At 40.2% G+C, this 22,518-nt stretch overlaps 1 protein-coding gene across 19 annotated transcripts in view; it reads left to right on the plus strand.

The window, feature by feature from the left end:
• Window positions 1–19,442, plus strand: part of TNIP3 (TNFAIP3 interacting protein 3) — a 78,717-nt gene extending 59,275 nt beyond the window's left edge. For 8 of the 19 annotated variants that reach the window (XM_046940406.1, XM_046940407.1, XM_046940411.1 and 5 more), the window contains exons 9-14: window positions 1,410–1,523; window positions 4,498–4,623; window positions 5,891–5,944; window positions 7,133–7,296; window positions 10,647–10,707; window positions 18,584–19,442. In XM_046940406.1, the coding sequence (XP_046796362.1) occupies window positions 1,410–1,523; window positions 4,498–4,623; window positions 5,891–5,944; window positions 7,133–7,296; window positions 10,647–10,707; window positions 18,584–18,625 (561 nt within the window). In that variant the 3' untranslated portion in view covers window positions 18,626–19,442. Of the gene's footprint in view, window positions 1–1,409; window positions 1,524–4,497; window positions 4,624–5,890; window positions 5,945–7,132; window positions 7,297–10,646; window positions 10,708–12,092; window positions 12,143–12,163; window positions 12,213–17,360; window positions 17,563–18,583 lie in introns of those variants that run through there. The other 11 variants (XM_040699496.2, XM_040699497.2, XM_040699507.2 and 8 more) reach the window with 9 other exon arrangements.
• Window positions 19,443–22,518: the final 3,076 nt, after the last annotated feature.

Here is a 22,518-nt window from a genome sequence, read left to right on the forward strand (position 1 = left end):
TAGTATCATGATACAAATGCTTTGCTGGCTATTGTAGCTTCTAGTGAGCAACTGCCAGTCTAAATGCCAATGTGAAATTTGTTTCTATTAATTGTTTTGCTATTTGTGCAGAATGCTGGAGTGTCATATGCTGAGAGAGATTAGCAGAGGCTGGAAGGGACAAAAGGAAGATCAGTCAGTGAGCTATTCGTATCTTTATCCTCCCATATCTATGTTCAATCTTATTCTATGTATGACATAGTATTCTATCTTAGTCTATGTATGACATAGTACGCAAACTTTGCCATTATTATATGCCTATTTATCTTCTGCACTGTCCTTGTGACAGTAGTTCGTCAGATAAAAGGCCTCCCTTTTCTCTTCTGCATTATTTGCAGAAGCTGCTTTTTTTGTTGTTGTTCTCCTTTGGTACTTTATGGAAGTTGAAGTCCATAATACTACTAATCTTTCTATTACATTAGATGCTGTATTTTTATTTTTTTTCTGTTTACTTCTTCTTCCTCTTCCAAATGATCTTCCCCCTTCTCTTAAGACATGAATAGTACATGGCCAGCCATGAGGAGCTGGGGACCATTAGCAAGAACAAAGCCTTCTGAAATAAATGAAGTTAGCCGAGTCTGTACGTCCTGGGAGAGACATTGAAAAGTACTGAAATTGCAGTATATGTGCTAGAGTAAACAAATACATAAGCATATTGTGTGGCTATAGACAGAAAGTGGTAAGAGTAGTTTAGAAGTAATTCCAGTCCAAGGGACTGCTGTGGAATACTTCTAAATAAAACATTCTAAGTAGCAGAATTTGACTGAAAAATAGCGTGAGAGCATTCTGTGTAGTGTGCGTATACATGACTCCCTCTAGTGACAAATTACAGAGACTGCATAACTTCCTTTCAGAGGGAGTTTTCCCTTTGGTTCTGGTTGAAGAAGTCTGTGCTTCTTCTGCAGAGAGTGTTTTGATCAGACTTTACTATAGTGACATGTATAGGATACGGCAGAATGCTTCTTTGAGCAGTCTTGGGTTGTTTGTTTCTGGACCCAGATTAATTTAGATGCCTACCTGGGTTTTCCCAAATTCTGATTTACACAGCTAAATGACATTTCTGGAATTGCAGCTGTGATTTCCACTGTTATTTGTTGTTTGTAGATGTAAGTAAAAGCACGGTCTTCTAAGCTGTGCCATCTCAGATTCATGGATGCAGTGTGGCACCTGGAAAATTTGGACTTAGGCATGCTTACATGTTATTGTTAGTGAGGTTAACATTGTCTGTATAATTGAAGCAACTGTAAGTGAAGGAAAAATCTGTGACTCACTCTAATCTGTTTATTTAAAGAGAAAACATTATAATGGATTAAAATAATTTTTTCTGATGTGGTGAGTCTCAGTAGTAAGTGCCATATTTAATGTTGCAGGCCCTTCTGGATGTGTTGAAAAAGAACTGTTCTGTTCTTGGGACTCCTTCAGAGGCTGGTGACAAGAACAGCCTTGATGACATGAAAACCCAACTTGAAGTTCTCAAACAACAGGTAAGAATGGCTAGAAGAAAGCCTGGCTGAATTTCATGCTATGTGGTTTTGCCTTCACTCCCAAGAGCAGTGTCTGATTGACTCACTGTATAGTACTTTTGAAAGGAAGCTGTAGGAGCTCTAAGCTATTCAAACGGGTGTTTCCTAAGATGCTGTCATCACAGCAGAGTCCATAAAGTGAAACTGAGTCCTTGCAAAGGTCTGGAGCAAGGCCTTGTCTAGGACCTCAAGCGGTGAAATGGCTTTTGTGGTTCTTGGAGGTGTCCTGGCAGCCTCTTGTTATGGGCTGAATTCATCCAGAGAGACTGCTGAACTTCATCAGTTACTGATGAATTGGTTGCTTGTGTCTTCTGTTTCTTATTTTGTTGAAGTTGAAAGCTTAATTTGCCAAGACGAGGATTCTCAAAACAATTAATTAGTGTTGGTCTTGCAGTGGTTCAAAGTATGAGGCAAAACATTTCCATCCATAACCTGTATGCCTGTCGCTACAGGGAAGTGTATTTATTTTTTTAAATCTTCATTTCAAGCTGTTCAAGTGCTTTGTGCACTCTCTGTCTACACATGAAAGAATATGGTTAAAGCATGATACTTTACAGATAGTTCTGCAATTTAGGTCTGTCATCCTGGATAGTGTTAAGGTTAACATTATTGACACACAAATGGATATGATCAGAATGGAAATTTTATTCAATAGGAATAAAATACTTGTTTCTGTCACGTTTGACAGCAGAGCCAGAGTTTGCTCTCTAATGTAATGCTTGCCACATGCTGGAAAATAAAATCCTGCACTTGATTGTACAGTAATGAGTTATTTCATTCTACACAATAAAATAGAGTAAACCAATTTTTTTCAGAATTCTCAGGGGGTAACCATTTTATGAATGTATTTTTCTGGTTCTATAAATCAGTACAGTGAATCCAAACTTCCTTTTGCACAAAGTGGAGCAGGAGGCTTTAGCTTTACAGAGAAAGGGATCCTTGGGACGAAAAGCAATGTGACGGTCCTGCCATATCTTGGCTGTCATCAGCCCGCCTCTGGCCACTACAGATGAGTTGAAGGCATTCATTCTTTGGAAGGTGTCCCTCCCTTTCTCGGGGCAAACTGTGACAAAGTTTGCTCCCTTGTAGCTTCAACAAATCCCTGCAGCTGGGGATTGAGAGGGAGGTGAGACAGCAGAGAGTGAAGCAGGAGAGAAGAAATGAGGAAACACTGAGATGTGTGTAGATGGACAGGGATACAAGAAACCCACATCAGTAGGCGACAGCTTTGCATCTGTTTTAGGGGACCACAGCACTTGTGCCTCCTTCAGCCACAGGCTGTGGAGCTGAGACTCCACATGGCCACACAGAAAGCCTTTGTTCGTTTTTACACTGTGTTATTCAGGAAAGGGATTATATCTAGTGGGAGACCTCTGAGCCCCCAAAACCTTGCAAAAATTAGCTGCAACAGGCAAGTCATGAAAATAATTTATTGAGCCCTAGGTTGACTTTTTTTGTTCCCTGAGGCATTAACATTTCTTTAGTCTTCCTGTGAAGTCATAATACTGCTGCCAGCAAAAAGCAAACTGGGTCTGTGCTATGGGCAGAGCTTGAGCTGCAGCAAAGAAATTCTGCAAGTAGACTGTCAGCAGGCTTTAGAGGCCTACTGGAAGGACACAAAAGGACTCCTGGAAGCTCTGATGGTCATTCCCACTCCAATGTTCTTCTGCTGTTATTTGTCTGTGGAAGTGCCACCAACCTCCAGGTTCACACAAGGTGGATGCCTGTCCATTAGCTGAAGAACTAAGCCAGCTAGCTTAATGTCAATTAACTTATGGACTTGTATTTTGCTTCTGAATACATTTGCTGTCTGTGCCCTGGGTGGTCAGATGTTTTTTAAACAGGATGCGGAGCTATGACCCCTGGTGACATAAGAAGAGAAAAGATATTGTATTCCTCAGTATCAAAAGGCAGTTTGTCTTCTAGGAACTGGGTCAAACCCCCATGTTTGCATTCTGAATTGTGCGTCAATGATCCCCTCTGCCTCTTTGCTGAGATGGGTAGGTTCTTTGGGCAGCAGTTTGAGAGGGGGAATCAGAGGTCGCATATCACAGACAAAAGGCACATTGGCCAATTCTTTTTTCTCATCTCTTTTCCAGCTTCTAGGGCAAGGCATCCTCCTACAAATTTCTTCCCACACTGTTTCAGGCAAGGTCTAAACTTCTTGACAGTCCTGACTAGTCCAAATCTTCTGGTTATTAATATACAGCTCTAAATAGTACCAGAATTTCTACACAGCTTAATCCTTTGGTCTGCACCAACGTTAAACAGTTAGAGCAACATATAAAGTGAAACTACAGGCAACTGCAAGGGCGTAAAACAAGACAGGCTCAAGGCTGATCTTGTCATGTGATGTTCAGTGGTGTTCAATGGCTGTGGGGTAAGGCAGGACATTATTTAGTTATAGCTGTTCATTGTTAGGTTGGATAAAATGATAATGTTATGTCAGACTGTGTGCTGGAAGTTGGTATTTTGTGCTATGCCGACACCTCCTGCCTCTACCAGGATGCTCACTGAGATACAGGGGGGAATTACAACGGCTTGTAATTGAAAAGAAGATTGGGGAAAAAAAAGGGAATATTTTCTTTGCCGCTGTTTATCCCCTAAAAAATATCCATGTCTTTAATCTTTGCAATCTTATTTATAGTCTTTAAAATTAATATTGTAATTATGTGTGTCTGTGAACACCGAAGCTGCGGACTGTTTCAGTTGATATGTGCCACTGGAGACTGTTCATTTGCTATTTTTAATTAAAAAAAAAAAAAAAAAAGATGGGGGAAAGTATTTTGGTTGCAGGATTGTAAAGAGGGATCTTTTTTAGGATGCAACCCTCTGGTTGGCTGATGTTTAAAAAGCAACCACACACAAAAAAAGGTGGATTAAAATTTCTGTGTGGCTCTGCTGAAATTCACAGACTTGGTCATAATGATTGCAGGTACAAATATATGAAGAAGACTTCAGAAAGGAGAGGTCTGACAGAGAAAGACTTAATGAGGAGAAAGAAGCGCTGCAGAAGGCTAATGAGAGATTACAGACTCAACTGAATAAACTAAACTCTCAGGTACGAGTCAAAAGAAAGATGTTCTTGCCAACACATGCGTATTTTATTTTTATTTTCTCACTCTCCACACAACCCAAGGCTTTCTGGCTCCTATTAATTGACGTTGAATTTTATGTGAGGTCACCACCTGGGATGAAATCATTCTGAAGTAATGTGTTAAGAAGATGAGAAATGATTAGAGACAACTTCCAAATTAAGCAGATGAGAGGAGTGTTTACTGCAAAAATTCCTCAAACATATCTTTAAGTGGAGGGGGGAATCAAAAACAAATCTAGAGGGCTCCTGATTGTTTTGGCACTTGATATTAGAGTCATTACATTGAACCAGCTTTTGAAATGAAAAGTGTCTGTAATGAGTCCTGACCTCTGTCACAGAGTTACAGAGAAATATTAATATCACTGAGGAAAAAAATAAATGTCTCCATGCAAATTGGGTGAGCAGCCTCTAGAATAATTTGTTATTGCAACATCCTTCTAATCTCTTCGGAGTAGTGTCAGTATTCTGTTCACAGACATTCAGGAAGCCAAGGCAAAGTCGTGGCATGTAAAACTTTGAGCTTTCTCAACCCCATTTAAAAATGATGAAATGCTGAGGTTTCCTCTCTCAACAAAATTGTGCAATGGTTTAAAAGAATGGCTAATTACCAAAATGTTCTGTGATGATTTTTTGTCTGCCCCAACTTTGTTGTGAAACAGAAACTGCAACTCTGCCTTGTTCTCAGCCCAGTCATGGGCCAGCATTAGTACTGGGGCCTCTGGCTAGTGAGTGCTTTTATAGATGCTTCAAAGCATTTCACGCAAGTGTGGAAAAAAAATAAATAGAAATCCTCCCAGGCATACAGAAATACCTAGGACAAATCTGTTAGTATTGCATGCAAACACATTTTAATTATATTTCTCCCACTCTAGCCTACTCTTGGGTGGTTTGATAAAGTAATTTTTTTTTTTTTTTTTTTTTTTTTGGTAGGAGTACACACTCAGACACATTCTTCCTATGTATTTTTGCTTGCATGGCCCCAGCTGGTCAGTGGATGCTGTGAAAATAGGGGACTACAAACGGTGCTGCATGGCCTCTTCCACTCTCCCCAGCTCTCTGAGCAAGAAGTGTTTCCACAGTGCACACATGCAGCATACTCTATGGGTGGTGTATGTGCTTGTATGGGGTGTGTGCAAAAGTTGACTGTTGCTGCATTGCAATGACAGGAACAGCTTTGGATGTGACTTTCAGAGAGTTGGTTTATTAGGATGAATATTTCATTTCTTCACAGATGAGGACCTGTCTGAAAGGAAAGGAACAACAAGAAAGGCAGTTACAGCAGCAGGTATGCTCTCTTTTCCCGTTACTTGTTGCTGGATGTAACCGAAATGCTGGCCCTTGGGCTCACTGAGGAGCTATCTCCATTTCTTAAACCCCCAGCCTCTCCCTCTGCTTGTCAGCCACAACAGTTAGTGGCACTGCACATGGCAAGACAGCCTGAAGGGTTCAGGTTCTTTATGCTGGGAGAATAAGTGCCCTCCTTCCTTCTTCCTCTCCCAGAAGGTCAGATCTGTTGTAACTGGGGATTAACTGGGGCTCACTGTTGTGTTCTAGAGTAAACAGAGGCTAGTGGAGATGTACTTTAGGCTCGCCCACATAAATACCAGGCTTTAAACTATCCCCCTTGTCTGATCAGCTGCAGTTGCTGACAAAAATCTATTTCACATGTTATCTGTGGCTGTGAGCAGATGAGAGAGACCAGGTAGGGTGTGAAATTTCCAGTGCATTGGCTCCTCCATGATATTTGCCCCTGCACAACTCTTCCTTTTTCACTTTGCTAAGCCTTGCCTCTCTTCACAGAAAATGTTTGAGGCAGATGAGTAGTGGGAACTTATGCTTGGGCTCATCTTGTTTGTCTCTTCCTGCCTTGGGATATGATTAAACAGAGCTTGTGAAGAACTTTAAATATGGGAGCAGTCATACAGTCATACAGCATATTTATTAGTTTATTTTCTGAAGTCAAAATATTTAGTTCTGACTCATCTGTCATTCCTCCTTGTTCTGTCCTTTGGCAAATTCCCATTGATTCTACTGGCACACAGCCTAAGATAAGACTCAACCAAACCTCGAGACCATAGACTTCAGTTCATTATCAAAGGACCAGAAATCGATTTTTTCTCATTGCACGAGTTCTTGTCTGTGTAGGTTTGCTTCAAGCTATTGAAGGCTATGGCATGAGATGAAAATCTCTTGAAGACAGAAAGCACCCAAAATGTGCTTGCCATATATAGCAGAAAAATTCTAATATAAAAAGTGTCAAAAAGTGTCATGGCAAAGATCAAATTTCTTAATTAATTTATTTTTTTAAATCATGAACAGACTTGAGAGAATAAACTGAACATTGTGACACACACTGAGAGAGGTTTTTTCTTCCCTGTTCCTTTTCACCAAAGAATTTGGTATGTGGATATTCTGCTCTTTGTCATTTCCTGTTAGTAATGTGTTTCTTCTTGCTTTGTTTATTTTTTGACAGTCAAAAGACATTCCGGTACAGTCCGAGAGGCTCACCTACCCACCTCCCCTCTTCCTCTCCCCATGTGTTAATTACGGGAGATGTGGGTTGGTTCTTCACTATCAAGATCCTCGAGTGCACCCAGTGTCTCGCAGAGCACAAGAACAGCAGCAGCACTCAGTAAGGTTCCCACTTTCTCCAGTTTCACAAGGGCACTGATTTTCTCACAGCATGGTGACCACAGAAGAATTAACACAGTGCTGCCATACTGTTATCCTCACCAGTATCCAAATTTGTTGGTTTTCCATTTGTTTTTGGCCCCAGATCAAGATTTTATACAGGTTTTAGAATTACCTCAAGATTCTGAAGAGCCTTTCTGAGCTCTGAACAGTCTGTCTTCCATAAAAGTCTTTCTCAACATGCTGGTTTTCTTTTACGAGCATGTTCTGTTCTTCCTTGCTGTTCCAGTGTCTTTGGTACTAAATTGCACAGATTGCTGCCATGTCTCAGTTGAAGCATAGCCAACTGAAATCTGTGTGTAGAGGAAAAAAGTTACGGCAATTTAAGCCTGTAAATAATTATATACCTTAAGTATATATCCTTGTAAATTTTAAAATAATTTTGGCCAATACTAATTATTTTTAAACTACTGAGAAGAAAAAGGGGACTATTATCCATTTGATTTCAGCGATAATGGTGGTCATCCTATAATTGAAAAAAAGAAAAAAGATTGTCTGACTGAACTCTTGCTGGTTTCTCAGATTAATTTACATCCATGTAAATTCAGAGCCTTTTCTAGCTGGATCCCAGTTCTGGGCATTCAGAATAAATGATAGTGACAAAAATGAGTATTTAGCTGCAGCCAGCATTATTTTGTTCTCTCCTCTCTAGTCTGCCTAAGAAAGCTTGTTGACTAATGGCTTATTTCCATGTCCTACCCTGAGTATTTCTTTCTTTGGCCTTGTCACTGGAAAATAACTTCTGTGCTTCACTGATGGTTTCTGCATTTGTGGATAATACAGCTGTCCTACCTTCAGGCAATACTCCTGTAGACAGATGCGCAGTCACATGTTCCCTGTCCCCATTCCCACACGCTGACAAGCCAGCTGTAGGATGCACAGAGCTGCTATTAAACTGTAAGGATGAAATTCCAGATGCTGTCTCTTGTACCAAGTAGTGTCTTCCTTCTGGTCCTCTGATGTAAAATAGGATTATGTGAGGAATGAGGTTCTACTAGGGTTGGGCCACTCTGGCCATGAATGCCTTAGGAAAGCAGTTTTCTCAAGCAAGCCTGTGAATTGGAAGAAGAGAGGGGAAAAAAAAAAGGAAGTATAAGTGGGAGTTACATTTGTATGTAGATAACACAGTGGGAAATTGGCCTTTTTTCCTGTAATCCTCAGCACGAAGGGGAATGCTTTTCTTTAAGCCAGGTTATGTCAGGTTGAGTTCTCTATTTCAAGGAAAATACTGCTTCAAAGACTGATATTTTTGAAGTGCTCTGAGTTATCTAAGAGGAAGGCTGTACTCCTTCGAAACCAGTGAGGATCCGTTTAAACATGGTGAATGTCATTTTAAATATACAGTATTTGTTTCTGCCTATAAAGCTATCGCCTATTAAAGAAGTTCATTTATTTGAGAAATTCAAGCTTAGTTCTTGCAAAATACATAGAAGGCTGCAAAAACCAGCAGAAAGCTGAGGTCAAACCTAATTTCCGTACTTCAGGAGTGTGCTTATCTGCCTATTTATCAGAATTTGAAGCATTGCGGAATGTTTTTCACTTCAATTTGGGCACCGTCCCAGATTATTTTGGCTCTTCTCCCTGAACTTTCATCAGCTGGGTTTCTAATTCTGTAAGGGATCACTGGGTTTACAACTTAGCCATTCCTGCCGGAGCACTGGGGTCACTTTGACTGGTCGCTTTGTAACTCCTAGTTTCATTCTGAGCTTTCTTTGAAATTCTCTGCCTGTGTGAGTGCAGCGTTACTGCTCTGAGCTTTTGATAGCTCCCTGAGCAATTTGTTAGCAATGAAGAAAGGTGTTAGAATTTAATGGGTGTCCCGAGTTATCGTATGTAATCCTGCGTGTTTAGTCTGTCCTTTTGCTTTTTCGGTCTTTTTATATCTTGTGCCTTTTTGTTCATTTTACATCGTCAATAGAAAAAGTCTGTTTAGTCTAACATGAAATACATCTCTTTTCTCTGAAATTCATTCCACTCTACATTGTGTATGCGTGAAAGAAAACAGTAAATCAGAGAACAAAAAAGTCAGTAGAAATTCAGAAGAGCAATGAAGATAAATACATTTTGAGACATTAGAGGGGAAAACTAACTGTGCATAAAGTAAAGCATAGTGTTGCATTGTGTCAAAGTCTGTTTGTCCTCAAGCACAGAATTAGTTAATTCCTGTGGACGGTGTTCTTCAAATGAAACTAGGATACTTCCTTTTTCCTGACAACGTATGATAGTGATCGCTGCTGTGTGACTATGAATGAAAGCACACATAGAAGTTGAATCTCTTTTCTGTATCTACAGCTTCATCTTGCTATCTTAATTGAGGCAAAACTTTTTGAGACGCTAATGGCATTTCTCCCCTGCAAGTTGAAGTCAGTAAGAGTCTCCTTGGGACTACTCAGGGTTTTGTTAGAGTAATTTCTGCAAAACAGCAATTATTTTCCCAGTTTAACTAATTTGAAGTGGTAATTACCTGGAATTTGATGAGCTTGAATGCAGTGCTCAAACCACACTGATGGTTTAATAGAGCTTCAGATGAACAGCCTGGTCCCTGGATTGTTTTCTCTACTGGTAACGCTCATTTACCACAATGCACAATGTAAACTACAGCAAAACTTTACTTTCTTCTTTGCTGTTCCCTACCACGAAGAATTCCACGTACTACGCTTGTAGATACACAACCTTTCCAATAGTGCTTCTTATAAGAAAGATGGGGAATCTTCTCATCCCACAGTATTTTCAATAGATTATCAAACAGCAACACAACAATTGCAACACAAATGTTAATCCGTGGGAAAGGGAAAAGGGAGAGAACTTTGTTCAAAGAGATTTTCCTAATGTGCAAAGCAATGTGTTACCTGTACTGAAAGTAGAACAGGTTCACCCGTCATGCCAGTGCATACCAGGCTTCTCTGGCTTGCTAAGTATAGAGGATGGAGCCAGTTTAAAGTATGATACCTGCTCATAACTTCTGGTATGTTTTATTCCATAGCCGGAGTGTACTATCAAGCCCATTTAAAACTGAATTAGTTTCTGTTAATGTTTTTTGATTTGAGGGATCTAGAAAGGTTTACAACAATGTTTCTAATCGGTGCAGCAACTAAACCATACATCACAAAGAAGGAAGCAAGCCGAAAGACTCAACTGGTAGAAAATCAAGCTAGATATAAGTTTTTATAAACTGCATCTGTATGACTAATAAAAAGCTTCACAGCACAATTATGTTTTTAACATGCTGCTATTCTCTTGTTTGAAGTGTCTATGAAGTCCATATTGCTGTAATAATGTTTTATTGTTCTGTGCAGCCAGACTGTCAGTGGTATGTTCCTGACCAGTTTCCTCCAGATGTTCAGCACAAGGCAAATGGTAAGACAACAGCTGTACTATTCTTTAAAATGGGGGCCTTTGAGGGATATATAGTAAACTTTCCTATTTATCTGTTGAGTGCTTACATGACAGCTTTGCTTCAGCAAGGTGAGATTGGTGTACGTGCAACACAGGTGAAGTTTCTAATGTAGTATCATCTACATCACAGCTTTTGGCTTTGTTGCAATTGGTGAAATGTCTCTGTTACACACATTAAGGGATCATGCATTTGCTTCGTTAAGTGCCCATTAAGAGTCTTAAAGAGTAGATATCCTCAGAATTGTCTTTAGAGGTTCTGCTGCTTCAGCCAAAACTAAATTCAAGGATGAGCCAAACTTGGGAGCCAAGATAGGGCAGGTTTTAGAAGTCCTTGACAACACAGTGCAGGATTTAGGACATTGTTTCACTTTAAAGTGAAAATATCTGTTCTCGATCAGTTCTGGTAGTTTAGTGTGCTGGGTCTGAAAATAAAACTGTTTAAATGGACCAAATTAATTGCTTGCTGAAGTGTTGATGTAAACTATCTGTTGGAAACCAGGAGGATCATTTAATATTTGTAGCTGGATTTGAAATCATGCAAAGTTTCTTGGAATTTTGAAGTACTTGGATCAGGCCTCTCAAAAGACAGCCAGGGAGCACAAAGAAAGGACTTTGTTCTGGGTGCAAATCCAGAATTTCCCCAATCCACTGCTTTTCTCTCCAAAGTAGTTGAGAATAATGGCACCTTAAGCATCGTGTTTTTCTCTGTTCTCATGTCTAAATGGTCCTTTTATATCAACACTGTCTCAAACAAATGATGCATCATCCAGTGAAGCACTGGGGGACCAACCAGGTTAGCTGGTGTACACTGTAGGAGCATGTACACTCCATCTGAGCACCATTTCCTGGGGTCAGTGGGTTCCATGTGGAGTGGGAGGGAGTCACCACCAAAAGCTGTTTGGTAACATCTGGAAGAAGATGGCTGCAGAGGAACTCTTCTGTTGTTTATGGTCCCCCACATTCGTACAGAAGAGAGGGTGCGGTGGGAACATAGCTTGCCAAAACAGAGGACAAGCTTCCCATAATTACATGGCAACTGCTTGGAGGGTTCTGATGTGGTTGCAGGGAAAGTAGTGCTGTGACTGCAAGAGAGGACAAAAATTAATTTTGTAGTTCCTCCCACTTAAACTCAGAGTGATTTACTGCACCAGAGAATACTGAGAGGATGTTTATACCAGTGTATGAAACGTCCGGCCACCAACTGCAGCTGTAGTCCAGGGCAGTACACTTAAGGGATCTGAAGAAAAGCAAATTATTTTACACTGTTTGATTATAATGACTTCTGTCTCCTTGAAAATCTTTTTTAAACTCCGTGTTCTGTCTTTCTTTAACTGTTCCTTGTCCAGAATGTCCAAGTGCCTCCTTCTCAGTGGAAAAGTGAGTAGGAAACTCACAGACTTTTCCCTTTCTTTTTTAGCGCCCATAAAGAGGAATTCTCAACTAGTACCATCATGATGCTATGTAGGGTATGTTTGTAGTATATCTTCAGGGCTCTTTTTATCTTTGCTAATAAAACTGTTTTATTAACCATTGGTCACAGAGAAGTCCAGTGTCTACTATCAATTAAAACGCACTAGCCTGGCTTTATAAATTATATATAGTTACTTAAATTAAATCTGTATTTAAGCCATTTGTTTTAAGAAATGTTTCAAATTTAGAATCTCCAGGAATATATGATAAAAGTGTTCTTAATGCTTTCCAATTTCTTTGTTCTCTTTTTGACTACTTTTAATTGCAATTCTGAGTTTAAATGAGTTAGTATGTGTGGCAGCATTCCTGAGTCTCATTTCTCAGCTTTCATTTCCTCATTAGGTGATAAACTGACCAATAAATCTCATCTCTTCTGAGCTAGTGCTTCATTATAGAAAAACCAAACACCAGTGCAGCAACTTTGAGCATGAGGCAGTTGCCTTTAGAAATGCTGTTTTGGTAGATTGATGTTTCTAGGGCAAACCCTTAAGTTTTCTTTATCTGAAGGAAGTTTCCTTCGATACTGGTATTTTTTCTTTCAGGAATAATTACTAAGTATGGGTCAGAAATTGTGGCATTAGAGCTGAACACAGATGAGGTAAATCAGAAGACAGATCTTTTCTATGACATACTGTCAAAATACCCCAACCTAGTTTTAAACACCTCTCAAATCTGTGAGTGTCTACACTGGCAGTAACTAGCTCTATGACAGAGAATAATATCTAGTTTGCTATGATGTCACTGGGACTGCAAAGTTGTATGCCACCAAGGAAGAATTCATAGCTTTATGTGCAGTTTTTTTATAGCTGAACCCACATTGTTTTCTGCTCTCCCTTGTGAGAAGGAATATATTTCTTTTTAGGCACATGAGAGGATCTCCAGGTTCTTCTGTAACCAATGAAGGAAGGAAGAATCTGTAATTCCATGTATTCTGTTATCGTGTAGACATTTCTGTATTTCTTTTCTGGCTGGCACCGCTTTTCTTAGCTACTACTCAGTTCAGAGAAGGCTTTTTTGTAAGACTGTTACATCAGTGAAGCCTGGTTTGCCTGTCTACTTTCTGTAACGAGCACATCTTTCCCTCTATCTATGGAAATTGATACTTCTGAAATGGAACTACTAGAATATTTACAAAATTGAAGTGCCCGCCACAGGGATTTCTTGCTATTTTCTCACCATCCCATCATGCTGAGCTATGAAATATGTCTTTATGTGTTTGTTCAGTGTTTGGAGCATCTTTTGTTAACCAAGCAGGGCACTATCAGCTCCCTGTTTCAGAGCTGTCAGCTAAGTGAGGTTCAGTGACATACCTTCTTTCTATGGCTAAAGCGCCTTGGAGCTACTCTATTCTTCTTGCTGGTTAAGTAATCTTTCTGTCTGTATTTTACAGTTGAGTATCTATGGACCATTTAAGGATTTATTTAATCTGGGTGAAAAGAAGGGTCTGTAGCCGTTGCAGTAAGATGAAGTTACTGTACAGAGAGAGTAGGTGCTGTGGCTTGGGAGGCCAGTTCTCAGCCGTGAAATGACATCAGTGTGACCTTGAACACAGAGTTCAAAGCCTAATGCAACAGTGTTCTCAAGTGTCTTGTTCCTGCCTTTGTTCATGTAGAGCACAGCAATTTGAAGGCAATTTGTGTGCGCAAGCAGGTATGAATATCTGGATGTGACCAAGCACAACTAGTAATCTTGGTATGCCTTTATGATTAAAATTTTGATCTCCCTGTATGCCTGAATAGGTAAAGCAAAAGCCTATTGACTGTTGTAGACATGATGTTGTCAGGGACTAGCTACTGAGGCTAATATGTGGCCTTTCTTTATATTTTTGATTCAGTAATCAGGATTTAAATTACTTAATCCATTTTTATTCACAGATGCCCACGGCTATTTTTGAAATGCTTTCTTTAATAAAAGTTAATTCTTCCCCAAAGAAAATTACAGTCAATCTCAAAGGACAAAGCAATGAATGTTTCAAACTATAGTGATTGTAGTCGTAAAGAGCTCTTAAAGTAGCAAGAAACAATATGTGCTCATCTCCTGGCTGAGGAAATGAATCAGGGGAAATGGAAGACTTTGAAGAAAAATGACTAAAATCTAGAACTCCTAGATAAGAAAGGGAGGGTGGAAGAACCTCAGAATCTCAGGAATTTAAGGGGAGAAATTGATATGGAATAGGAAGAGGAAGCCCAAGTGAGGCAAACTACAATTGAACTGCATTTGCTTTCTTGAAATGAGAGAAATGAGATTTCCCATAGTAAAGTCAGAAAGAGGAGGAAGAACTTCTTGGGATAAATTGTCCTGCAAGAGAGAGTTCCAAAAAAAGTAAACATTTCTGAGTGTCAGTGAAGGGTATGAGCTATTTTTTTAAATGTATTGTTAAATAGCTAGTCTGGCTAGTAATACTTGTAGTGGTCTACAAAAATAAAACAAAACAAAACAAAAAAACCAAACAACTGCCGAACAAAGGTAGAGGTGGTTTATTTTAACTTTGGTGTCTCTAAAAGCTGCCCGCTTAGTGGATCAGGAATAGTGGCATTAGAGTGCAAATCTGTCCTGAAATGAGTCTACCTTTTCTGCAAGTATTTGTGATAGAGGCATCTGGGCTGTTGTAAGATGACGTTTTTTCTTTAGACTACTTTGTATTGACTACTAAACTTGCTTCATATAAACAGATTTCTGGCGCTAGGGTATTTACTTTAATATTAACCAAGTACTATTCAGGCCTTCGGGACCGTAGAAGCAATCTCGATGGGCCTCATAATACATTAAGAATAAGACATTAAGAAACATGGTATTGCCATTGGTAATCATGGGAGCTTGGAGACACTTTGACTTTCAAGGGGTTGTGTGGGACAGTGAAGATTTACTTACCGCATAATATATAACTTCCAAAATGGTTGGGATCCAGGCTGAATCCAGAAATATTCAACAGACACTTGCAAAGAGGAGCATGTGGACTGTATCTGAGCGTATGGATCTGATTTTCTTGCTTTTTCTTCCTATCAGTATCCCAGAAATTTTACATTGCACGTCTTGTTAAATAGCTCAAAAAAAGTCAGATGACTCATATCAGAGCACAGCTTGTCTTTGAAAATAAAGATGTCTTCTCCTTGTCTTCCCAAACATGAAACACTCCAGCTGAAGGCAGGCAGCATGGGGAGATAGGCAGGAGCACTCTGTGGCCTGCCATGCCGCATAGATGGGCAGTGGTAGAGACCTATTAAGTAATGGGCATCCATGGTTTGAGGAGCGGGGTTAGGACAAATCACCTGGCTTTCAAAAATGTGAGGCTATTTGCTTGAGGGTCACAATAAAGAGAGAAAGGCAGTATGTAATGATAAATGGTAGGAGGTGGGTAGAGGCTAAGGAAGAAGAGAGATGACTCACTGCATGAGTTTCTGGGTTTCTGAGAAGTTAACTTCTCTTGTTAGATCATCTGCCTCTGGGATGATCTCTTCCCCAGTTCTTCACTCTCTGGAAATCCTGCTCCTACAACGTGCTTAAATCCTTCCAGCTCAGCCTTGTTCTGCCAGCTGTGCTGCCTTCAGAGGGACATTAGCTCCTAAATACCTGTGCTTTGTCACTCAGAATTGTTGGAACAAGTTTCCTCTTTTTTTTCCTCCTTTCTAGGGAGCAAAGCAGAAAGAATTCCAGCAAGTGCACTTAATGTCACTTTTTTTGGCAAATAGTGTTGACTTCCTTCCTTATCCAACTGCATAAAATTGAAAAGGCAGTTTGGGGAGAAAAAAAAAAAAAAAGATATTTGGACATTTTCCCTGAGCTCCGTTTTTAATGGAAGATTGTCTGGAAAATAGGTTTATAGCACAAAGCCTACTCAGAGCAAGAACCCTTTTGCATGCCGCAACTGCTGGCACATATTGCTTTCTTCATTTCCAAAATTAATCTTACTGTTTTTGTTTCCTTGGCAGAAAGAGTCTCAATACACAAGTTTAAGAACCCCAGTTGCCCCCCCATTTGATACAACTACTGGATTTCTTTCACCTAAACTGTACGTTTTAGATTTGGATCCGGTTATGCTGGGCACAGGCAGCCCTTCATGAGGCAGCGGGCATGCCTTGGAAAAGCAGAAAGCAACCTGTGATGCCCTAGGGATGCCCAAATGAGCATATGCAGCAGCTTGATATGTCCACTTACTTTCATTATAATATCATCTCCTGTTCCCTTCCACACTGCGCTGCTTTCCAGATTTTTGCCCTCAAGGGTACCTACTTTGCGGCTAATGTTGTTATAATTACAGCTAATTGGAAGAAGAGGGGGGAAGTGTGGGGTTTTCCACTGAAAATAATGGCATCTGCAGGGAGGGGAAAAATGTAAAATGGAATAATAGATTTGTGGAGGTCTTCAATGAAAAACAAACAGAAAAAAAAAGTCAATTATCTGACATCTTAATTTTCCTGGAGAGAAGAAAAAGAAAAAAAAGAAACTTGTTGGTATTTAGCCTGTCTTCAGTGTATACATTTCATTAGAAAAGTCAAGAGTTATTTTATTAACAGCTTGCCATCCCCCTGGGGGTGTATATGTGATTATTTCCAGGATTTTCACTGATAACAACCTGAGTTTTGCTACTGCAACGTAAAGAAAAGGCCACTCTCTACCCCTCTAAGATTAAATATCAGAGTCATGAGGAGTATTGCCTTTTGAAGTCAGTTTGAGATGGAGATCACAGAAAATTTTTAATTTTCTACAGTACCATCCAAAAATGTCTAATGTGAAGAGGGACAGGATATATATATATATACACATAATTTCATTTCTATTGAACAACATATTGAGATTTATTTGGATCTTGTTTTGCTTTCAGTGGACATTGGATTTTAAATTTGGTGTGAAGTTTCTGAAATATGGTGGTTGGTAGAAAAGTTGTGTTTCATCCTCCTTGCTGTTACAGGGGGCTATATGCATGAAATTACTCTGCTGCATGTCTGTAAGGTTTATTTGCATCTCTGCCCTGGGATGCTACCTGACCCTGTTCTGACTAGGGGGGGGGGATTTGTGTTCTCTCTTCATGGAGTCAAGTGAGCAGAAAAGAGGATGCTGGAAAAGTAGGACCAGGGTGGACGCACTGTTCTTGCTGCCTCATCATAGAAGCTTTTGCTCTTCCTCCACGCTAATTTCTGTGGCAGACTGTTGGTGCCATGCTGTTGTATGACCGTGGGGCTGGGAGCAGAAGAGGCTTTTGTGCAGTGATGGATCAGAGCTGCCTGGAACTCTCAAAATGCAAGTCAGAGGCTCAAGGCCAAAGAGTCAGTGTTTCACATTTTCATCAAGCTGTTTTCTTTGGAAAAGGTTTTGCTTCAAAAACATTGTGTGGGAATACAAGTTGAGGTATGCCCTACATGGTATAAGAGTACAATATTCCACTGGACGGGTGGACTGTAAATTATTGATTTATCTTATGTGTACATAATACACAAATGCCTGTATTTATATTTCTTTCTGTCTACCTTAAATATGTACAAAGAACCAGTCTGCTAATGGTTGCCTTTCCTGGCTTTTCTGAACAAGTAACATGAATTTTAGCTCTGATAATACCTGCAAGGAAAAATTTAGCCAAAATCAATGATTTGTGTGGTGCTGTGTCTTGTCACAGATGTGGACACTTTGGTTAACTTTCTTTCATCTGCATTTGGGTATCACCAACCCCATGTGTTCAGACATGAAGGATGGGGTTATGCATAGTAGCTGCAGAGCAATTCTCCCAGGCAAATTCAGATCCCTGCCGGAGGTATTTCACTCCTAATATTTCTCTTGTGAGTGAAGTGGTGTGAGCACCAGTGCATGTGCTACCAGCAACAAGTTACAGCATTTCAAGAATCTTTTGAAACTTCAGGAAGGAAGGACGTGTTACATTGGCCATAGGACATTTCCTTTCTCTGATCATTTTTTGTTTTCCTAGCTCGAATGAGTTACTGACAAACACATCTGAACCACAGACACCTACTTAACAGTTGTATTATTACTGAATTCTTCCCTCTGTTGTACTTACCTACTCTCTTGGGTGCACCTACTGTTAATGTATACCTAATGAGCACTGCTGAATGTCAGCTGCTCTTTTTGGAGGTCTGGAAGGGTTTTATATGGGGAATGGAGGTTAACAGAACCTCTGGTTTGCTCTGTACCATGATTATTCAGGACTAGATAGAGAATGCTGGTGCTCTGCAGGATGTCCCCACACTCCTTTGCTACCTCATGCTCACTGTTATTTGTGTTGGGCTGATTACTGGCTTGTAAGGATGTGCAATATTGGCTCCAAGGGAAGGAGTGGAGAGAAAACATTGAGGGAAATGAATCATGAACAGATTGGATTTCTCAATGTCAAAATCATGCTGTTGATTTACTTTTGCAGATTTGTCGTCAGAAAAAGGAGCCCATCGCTGACAGCATTTGACCTGAAGATGTGTACACTGAAGACTGCAAGCTAGTCTTGCAATTTCGTTATTTGGTTTTGTTCTGTTTTTATTTCTTTTTTCTTTTTTTTTCTTTTTTTTCTTTTTTGCCCCCAGCTCCTTATCTCTTCAGTGCATGTTATTTATACCTTGTGAAATCCCTGCGAGGACAATAGAAAAGCAGATCATTCAGGCTAGAGATCCTCACAATCCAGTTAAACTCCGCTGGGAAGCGTTAATGCCCTTTGTTCTGAAGATGCTGTTTGTGCTGGCTATTTGTTAAGAAGCCTTGTGATAAAAGATGCAGCTATTGCTGGGGCTTTGGAAGACAGTTGCATCTGGTTTGAATTCAAGAGCTTCCAGCTCTATAGCGTTGTGATTCTTTCTGTTTAAGGATTATAATTGTTTTTATTTGATTCCTGGGAATGATTTGTTGATGTACCATCTTGAATTCTGTAGGTTTTCTTGGTTGTGTGTTAAAAAGGAAATGCACTTCACTGTTTTAACATGTTTGTGCCGTTGGGATCAGGTACCACTGATGCTGGGCCAGGCACAAGGTGCTTATTCCCATTCTGAGTCCAGGCCAGCCCTCCTTTCAATTTGATTCCAAAAGTATATATATAAAAACAATACATTTTTTTTCTATGCATACTTATTTGTATCTGCATAATTTTTGGATAAGTATTTCATGAGTTTAACTTCGCAGTGAAAACAAATTTATATTTCCAAAGAATTCTTGCAAAGAATCCCACTGTAATGAATCTGAACATTGTTGTGTGACCTCCAATCAGAGAATAAAGCTTGGGTTTCTAAACAAAATTGTATTAAGACAATGAGACTTTTCTACAACTCCGGTGAATGGCTGTTCATCAAGTGCTGCCCAGTAGCCCACTTGCCAGACTGCCTCTTCCCTTCAGGCTCTTGGTGAGGGAGGTACCCCAACCTGCTGGGACCTCTCCTGAAGGAAGGACTGGGGACTTAGCGCCAGGAGCCATATGAGATGTCCTGTGCGCTTTCCTGATAACACAGAAGTAATTAATATGAGTTGAAGTTCGTACTCAGGCAGATTTTTGATCTATACGAAGACAGAGGGATCAACTAGAGATGGTTGGTGCGTCATTTCTGCATTTAGAACAGATATTTTCATTCCCATCAACATACAAAGGCATTAAAATAATAACCATACAGGATGAAACATGTTGTGAGGTTGATTTTGGACACGCTGGGGAAGAGTCCATGGGAAAGGATTTTTCTATTGTTAAATTTCACTGCAAAGCTGCTCTTGCCTGTGCTGATTAAAGAAAAGTTTTCCTAACTTACAATAAAGAACTGGGAAGCGCTTGAACGAAGCACCAAGTGAACTGAGCTCTGGAGGGAAATTGCTTTTCCACGATCTATTGAAATTTAGAGTTTTAATTGCGAGATTAGCCCCAGAACAAACTCCCTGCCTATTAGATAGAGAGGAGTTTTTATCGCTGTGTGAATTTGCAGTTGGCTTGCAGACGCTATAGCAGCAGATCGCTTAACTAGCAAACAGCATAAGAGCGCGACTCCCGATTAGCTATTTGGCTAATAAGGGTGAGATCATGGAAAATGCTAATGCACTGCCTTCGGAAAATCCAATTATAATGTAGCCCAGCTCAATGCAGGCTCCCAGCAGGTGACCAGTGTTGTGGGTAGGGCACCCTGCACTCAAAGGCGCCGTGCCTTCCCCAAACAGACCAGCTTCTGTGTGGCTGCTGTGGGAGGCAACAAACCCCACTTCATTCATTTCGATGTTTTCCCCAACGCGCTGCGTAGGTTTGTGCCTTCCATTGGTGGAGCTTAACTCATTATCTTGCAACTTGTGCGAGCATTATCTGGCCCAAGCAGATGATTCAACGCGAGCCATTCACCGTAAGAAAATAGAGCTTGCGGGGCTACCTTTTTCTCAGTTTAGTCACAGGCTTTTAGTGTCTGGCTGGCTTGGGCACAAGACGATAAACCTTGACTCATGCAGATCCTAATCACGCCAAGTGTGAGGTATTCTTTGTGTTATTGGGTAGAAAATCCACATGTTTTTGGATGTGCCTAAAATGCCCATAGGGTTCTTTCCTGTTTTCTGGTACAGGTGCACGTTTCCCACATGCAGGCTCCGTCTTCTATTTGAGTTAGTGTTGTCAGGCTCAGGTACCCCCAAGGGATATGCTTTCTCCAGTGGCCTGGACGAGTTGGAGGAGGTGGGTTATTTTAGTTGAAGATCAACCAAAACTATTCCTAGCAAGCATTGTTCCTTCCTCTCGTTTTGCCAAAACTGGGCATCAACACCTTTTAAAAAAAATTCTGCCATTTCCCAATCTCTCTTTCATGTTTTATTTTCCAGACACCTGCCAGATTTTCCATCTGAGCCTTTTAATTGAGCTTTCTCCAATATTTTTGTGTACTGGTGGTGAGTGGATTTTGCAGTTAAAGAGCTCATGTCTTGTATTTGTGAAAGGCCTTTTCTTTTTACTTCCCTTTTTCTGTAGGAACTGCTAAGGGTTTGGGAATGCTGGAATTACTATGCAAATTGCCAAAGGAGCAATTTGCACAGACAGAGTAACTCTATTTAATAATGGACCAGAAACTTATTTGAATACCTGAATCTGTAATGAGCCCTGCCAAGGTTTGTAGGCCCTGTTTTCCTCTCTTTCATGCTGGCTTGGGGAAACAAGGCAAGCACAGAGTGAGCTCCTGTCAAAACCCTTCAGCCATTTAAAGGGATGTTTACTAGCCCTTGCACTTCCTCTTTTACTGCAGTACTCTGACTTGCAGCCTGCATGCTTCTTCTTCTTTGTCCAGCAGAGCCACTGCCGTGCCTTGTTAAATCTCCATCCATGCTGCCCAGCATTCAGCTGCACCGTTAAAAGTGGTAAACTTTGATGGGTATGATGAGGAACTGACCTGTGGTGAAGCTGATTACTAAGCGAGTTAAAATGATGGGGCTCCCAGATGTCTCCCTGCTGGTTGTGGCCAGCTCACCATCTTCCTTCTTCTGGGAGTGCACCATCTGACACAGAGTTGTGCAGATTCTGAGTGGCAAGCTGTGGAATCTAAAGGACACACAGTTTTACTAAATAACACATCTGAGAGAGCAATGCATGTGCTTTTTGGCATAGGTTTCTATAGATTTTTCTTCAAAACCGAACTTTTTCCATCCAGTTATAGTGTTGCATACTCAACATGCTGTGAAGAAATTTTCATTTCTATGAATGAGAGCAAGTCTTCATATGTCAGGTTAAATTATCTGCTTCTAATATTATCTTTACGTTATTTACAACATGATATGCTGGGTTCGCTAAATGATGTTTTGATTATCATAAAAGTAATTATCCAGCATTAAAGTGGGAGCACATGTTTGAACGCATGGAGTGATTAATGCAAATGAGGCACTTGAAAGCATGGGGTCTTTGGGGAATTTTTGTCCTTTTTTTTGTGTGTGTGTGTGTGTGTTTGTGTGTATGGAGCCAGCAGATGTGACACCAGCATTTTACTGACATGGAACTTTAGGTTTGGATTTACTTCCCAGGTATCTAAAACACTGTGTTTGTCTAAAATAATGTAGTTCTAAAAATGCTTTTATCTTCTGGAAGAATTAGGTGCTATCAGGGACAGTAATGTTAATACTTATTCCATTCTGTTTCTATAGATATTTCCTGCTACTTCCATACATAGATACTCTGTGGCACACTATGAGGATTTAATTGATGATAAGTAAGTCATCAGTGTTTATAAACAACTAAATAGCATCCCTCCTTAGTCTCTCTTAGTCTTAAATTTCATTTCTTTCAAGAAGGAAAAATTGCCAGTAGAAGCTGGGAGCTGTTCTAATTGCCTTGGAAGCCCTGGATAAAAGAGCAAGTGGCTTCAGGATTTG

The sequence above is a fragment of the Gallus gallus genome, chromosome 4, assembly GCF_016699485.2.
Source record: "Gallus gallus isolate bGalGal1 chromosome 4, bGalGal1.mat.broiler.GRCg7b, whole genome shotgun sequence".
In the NCBI taxonomy this organism is placed as follows: Eukaryota; Metazoa; Chordata; class Aves; order Galliformes; family Phasianidae; genus Gallus; species Gallus gallus.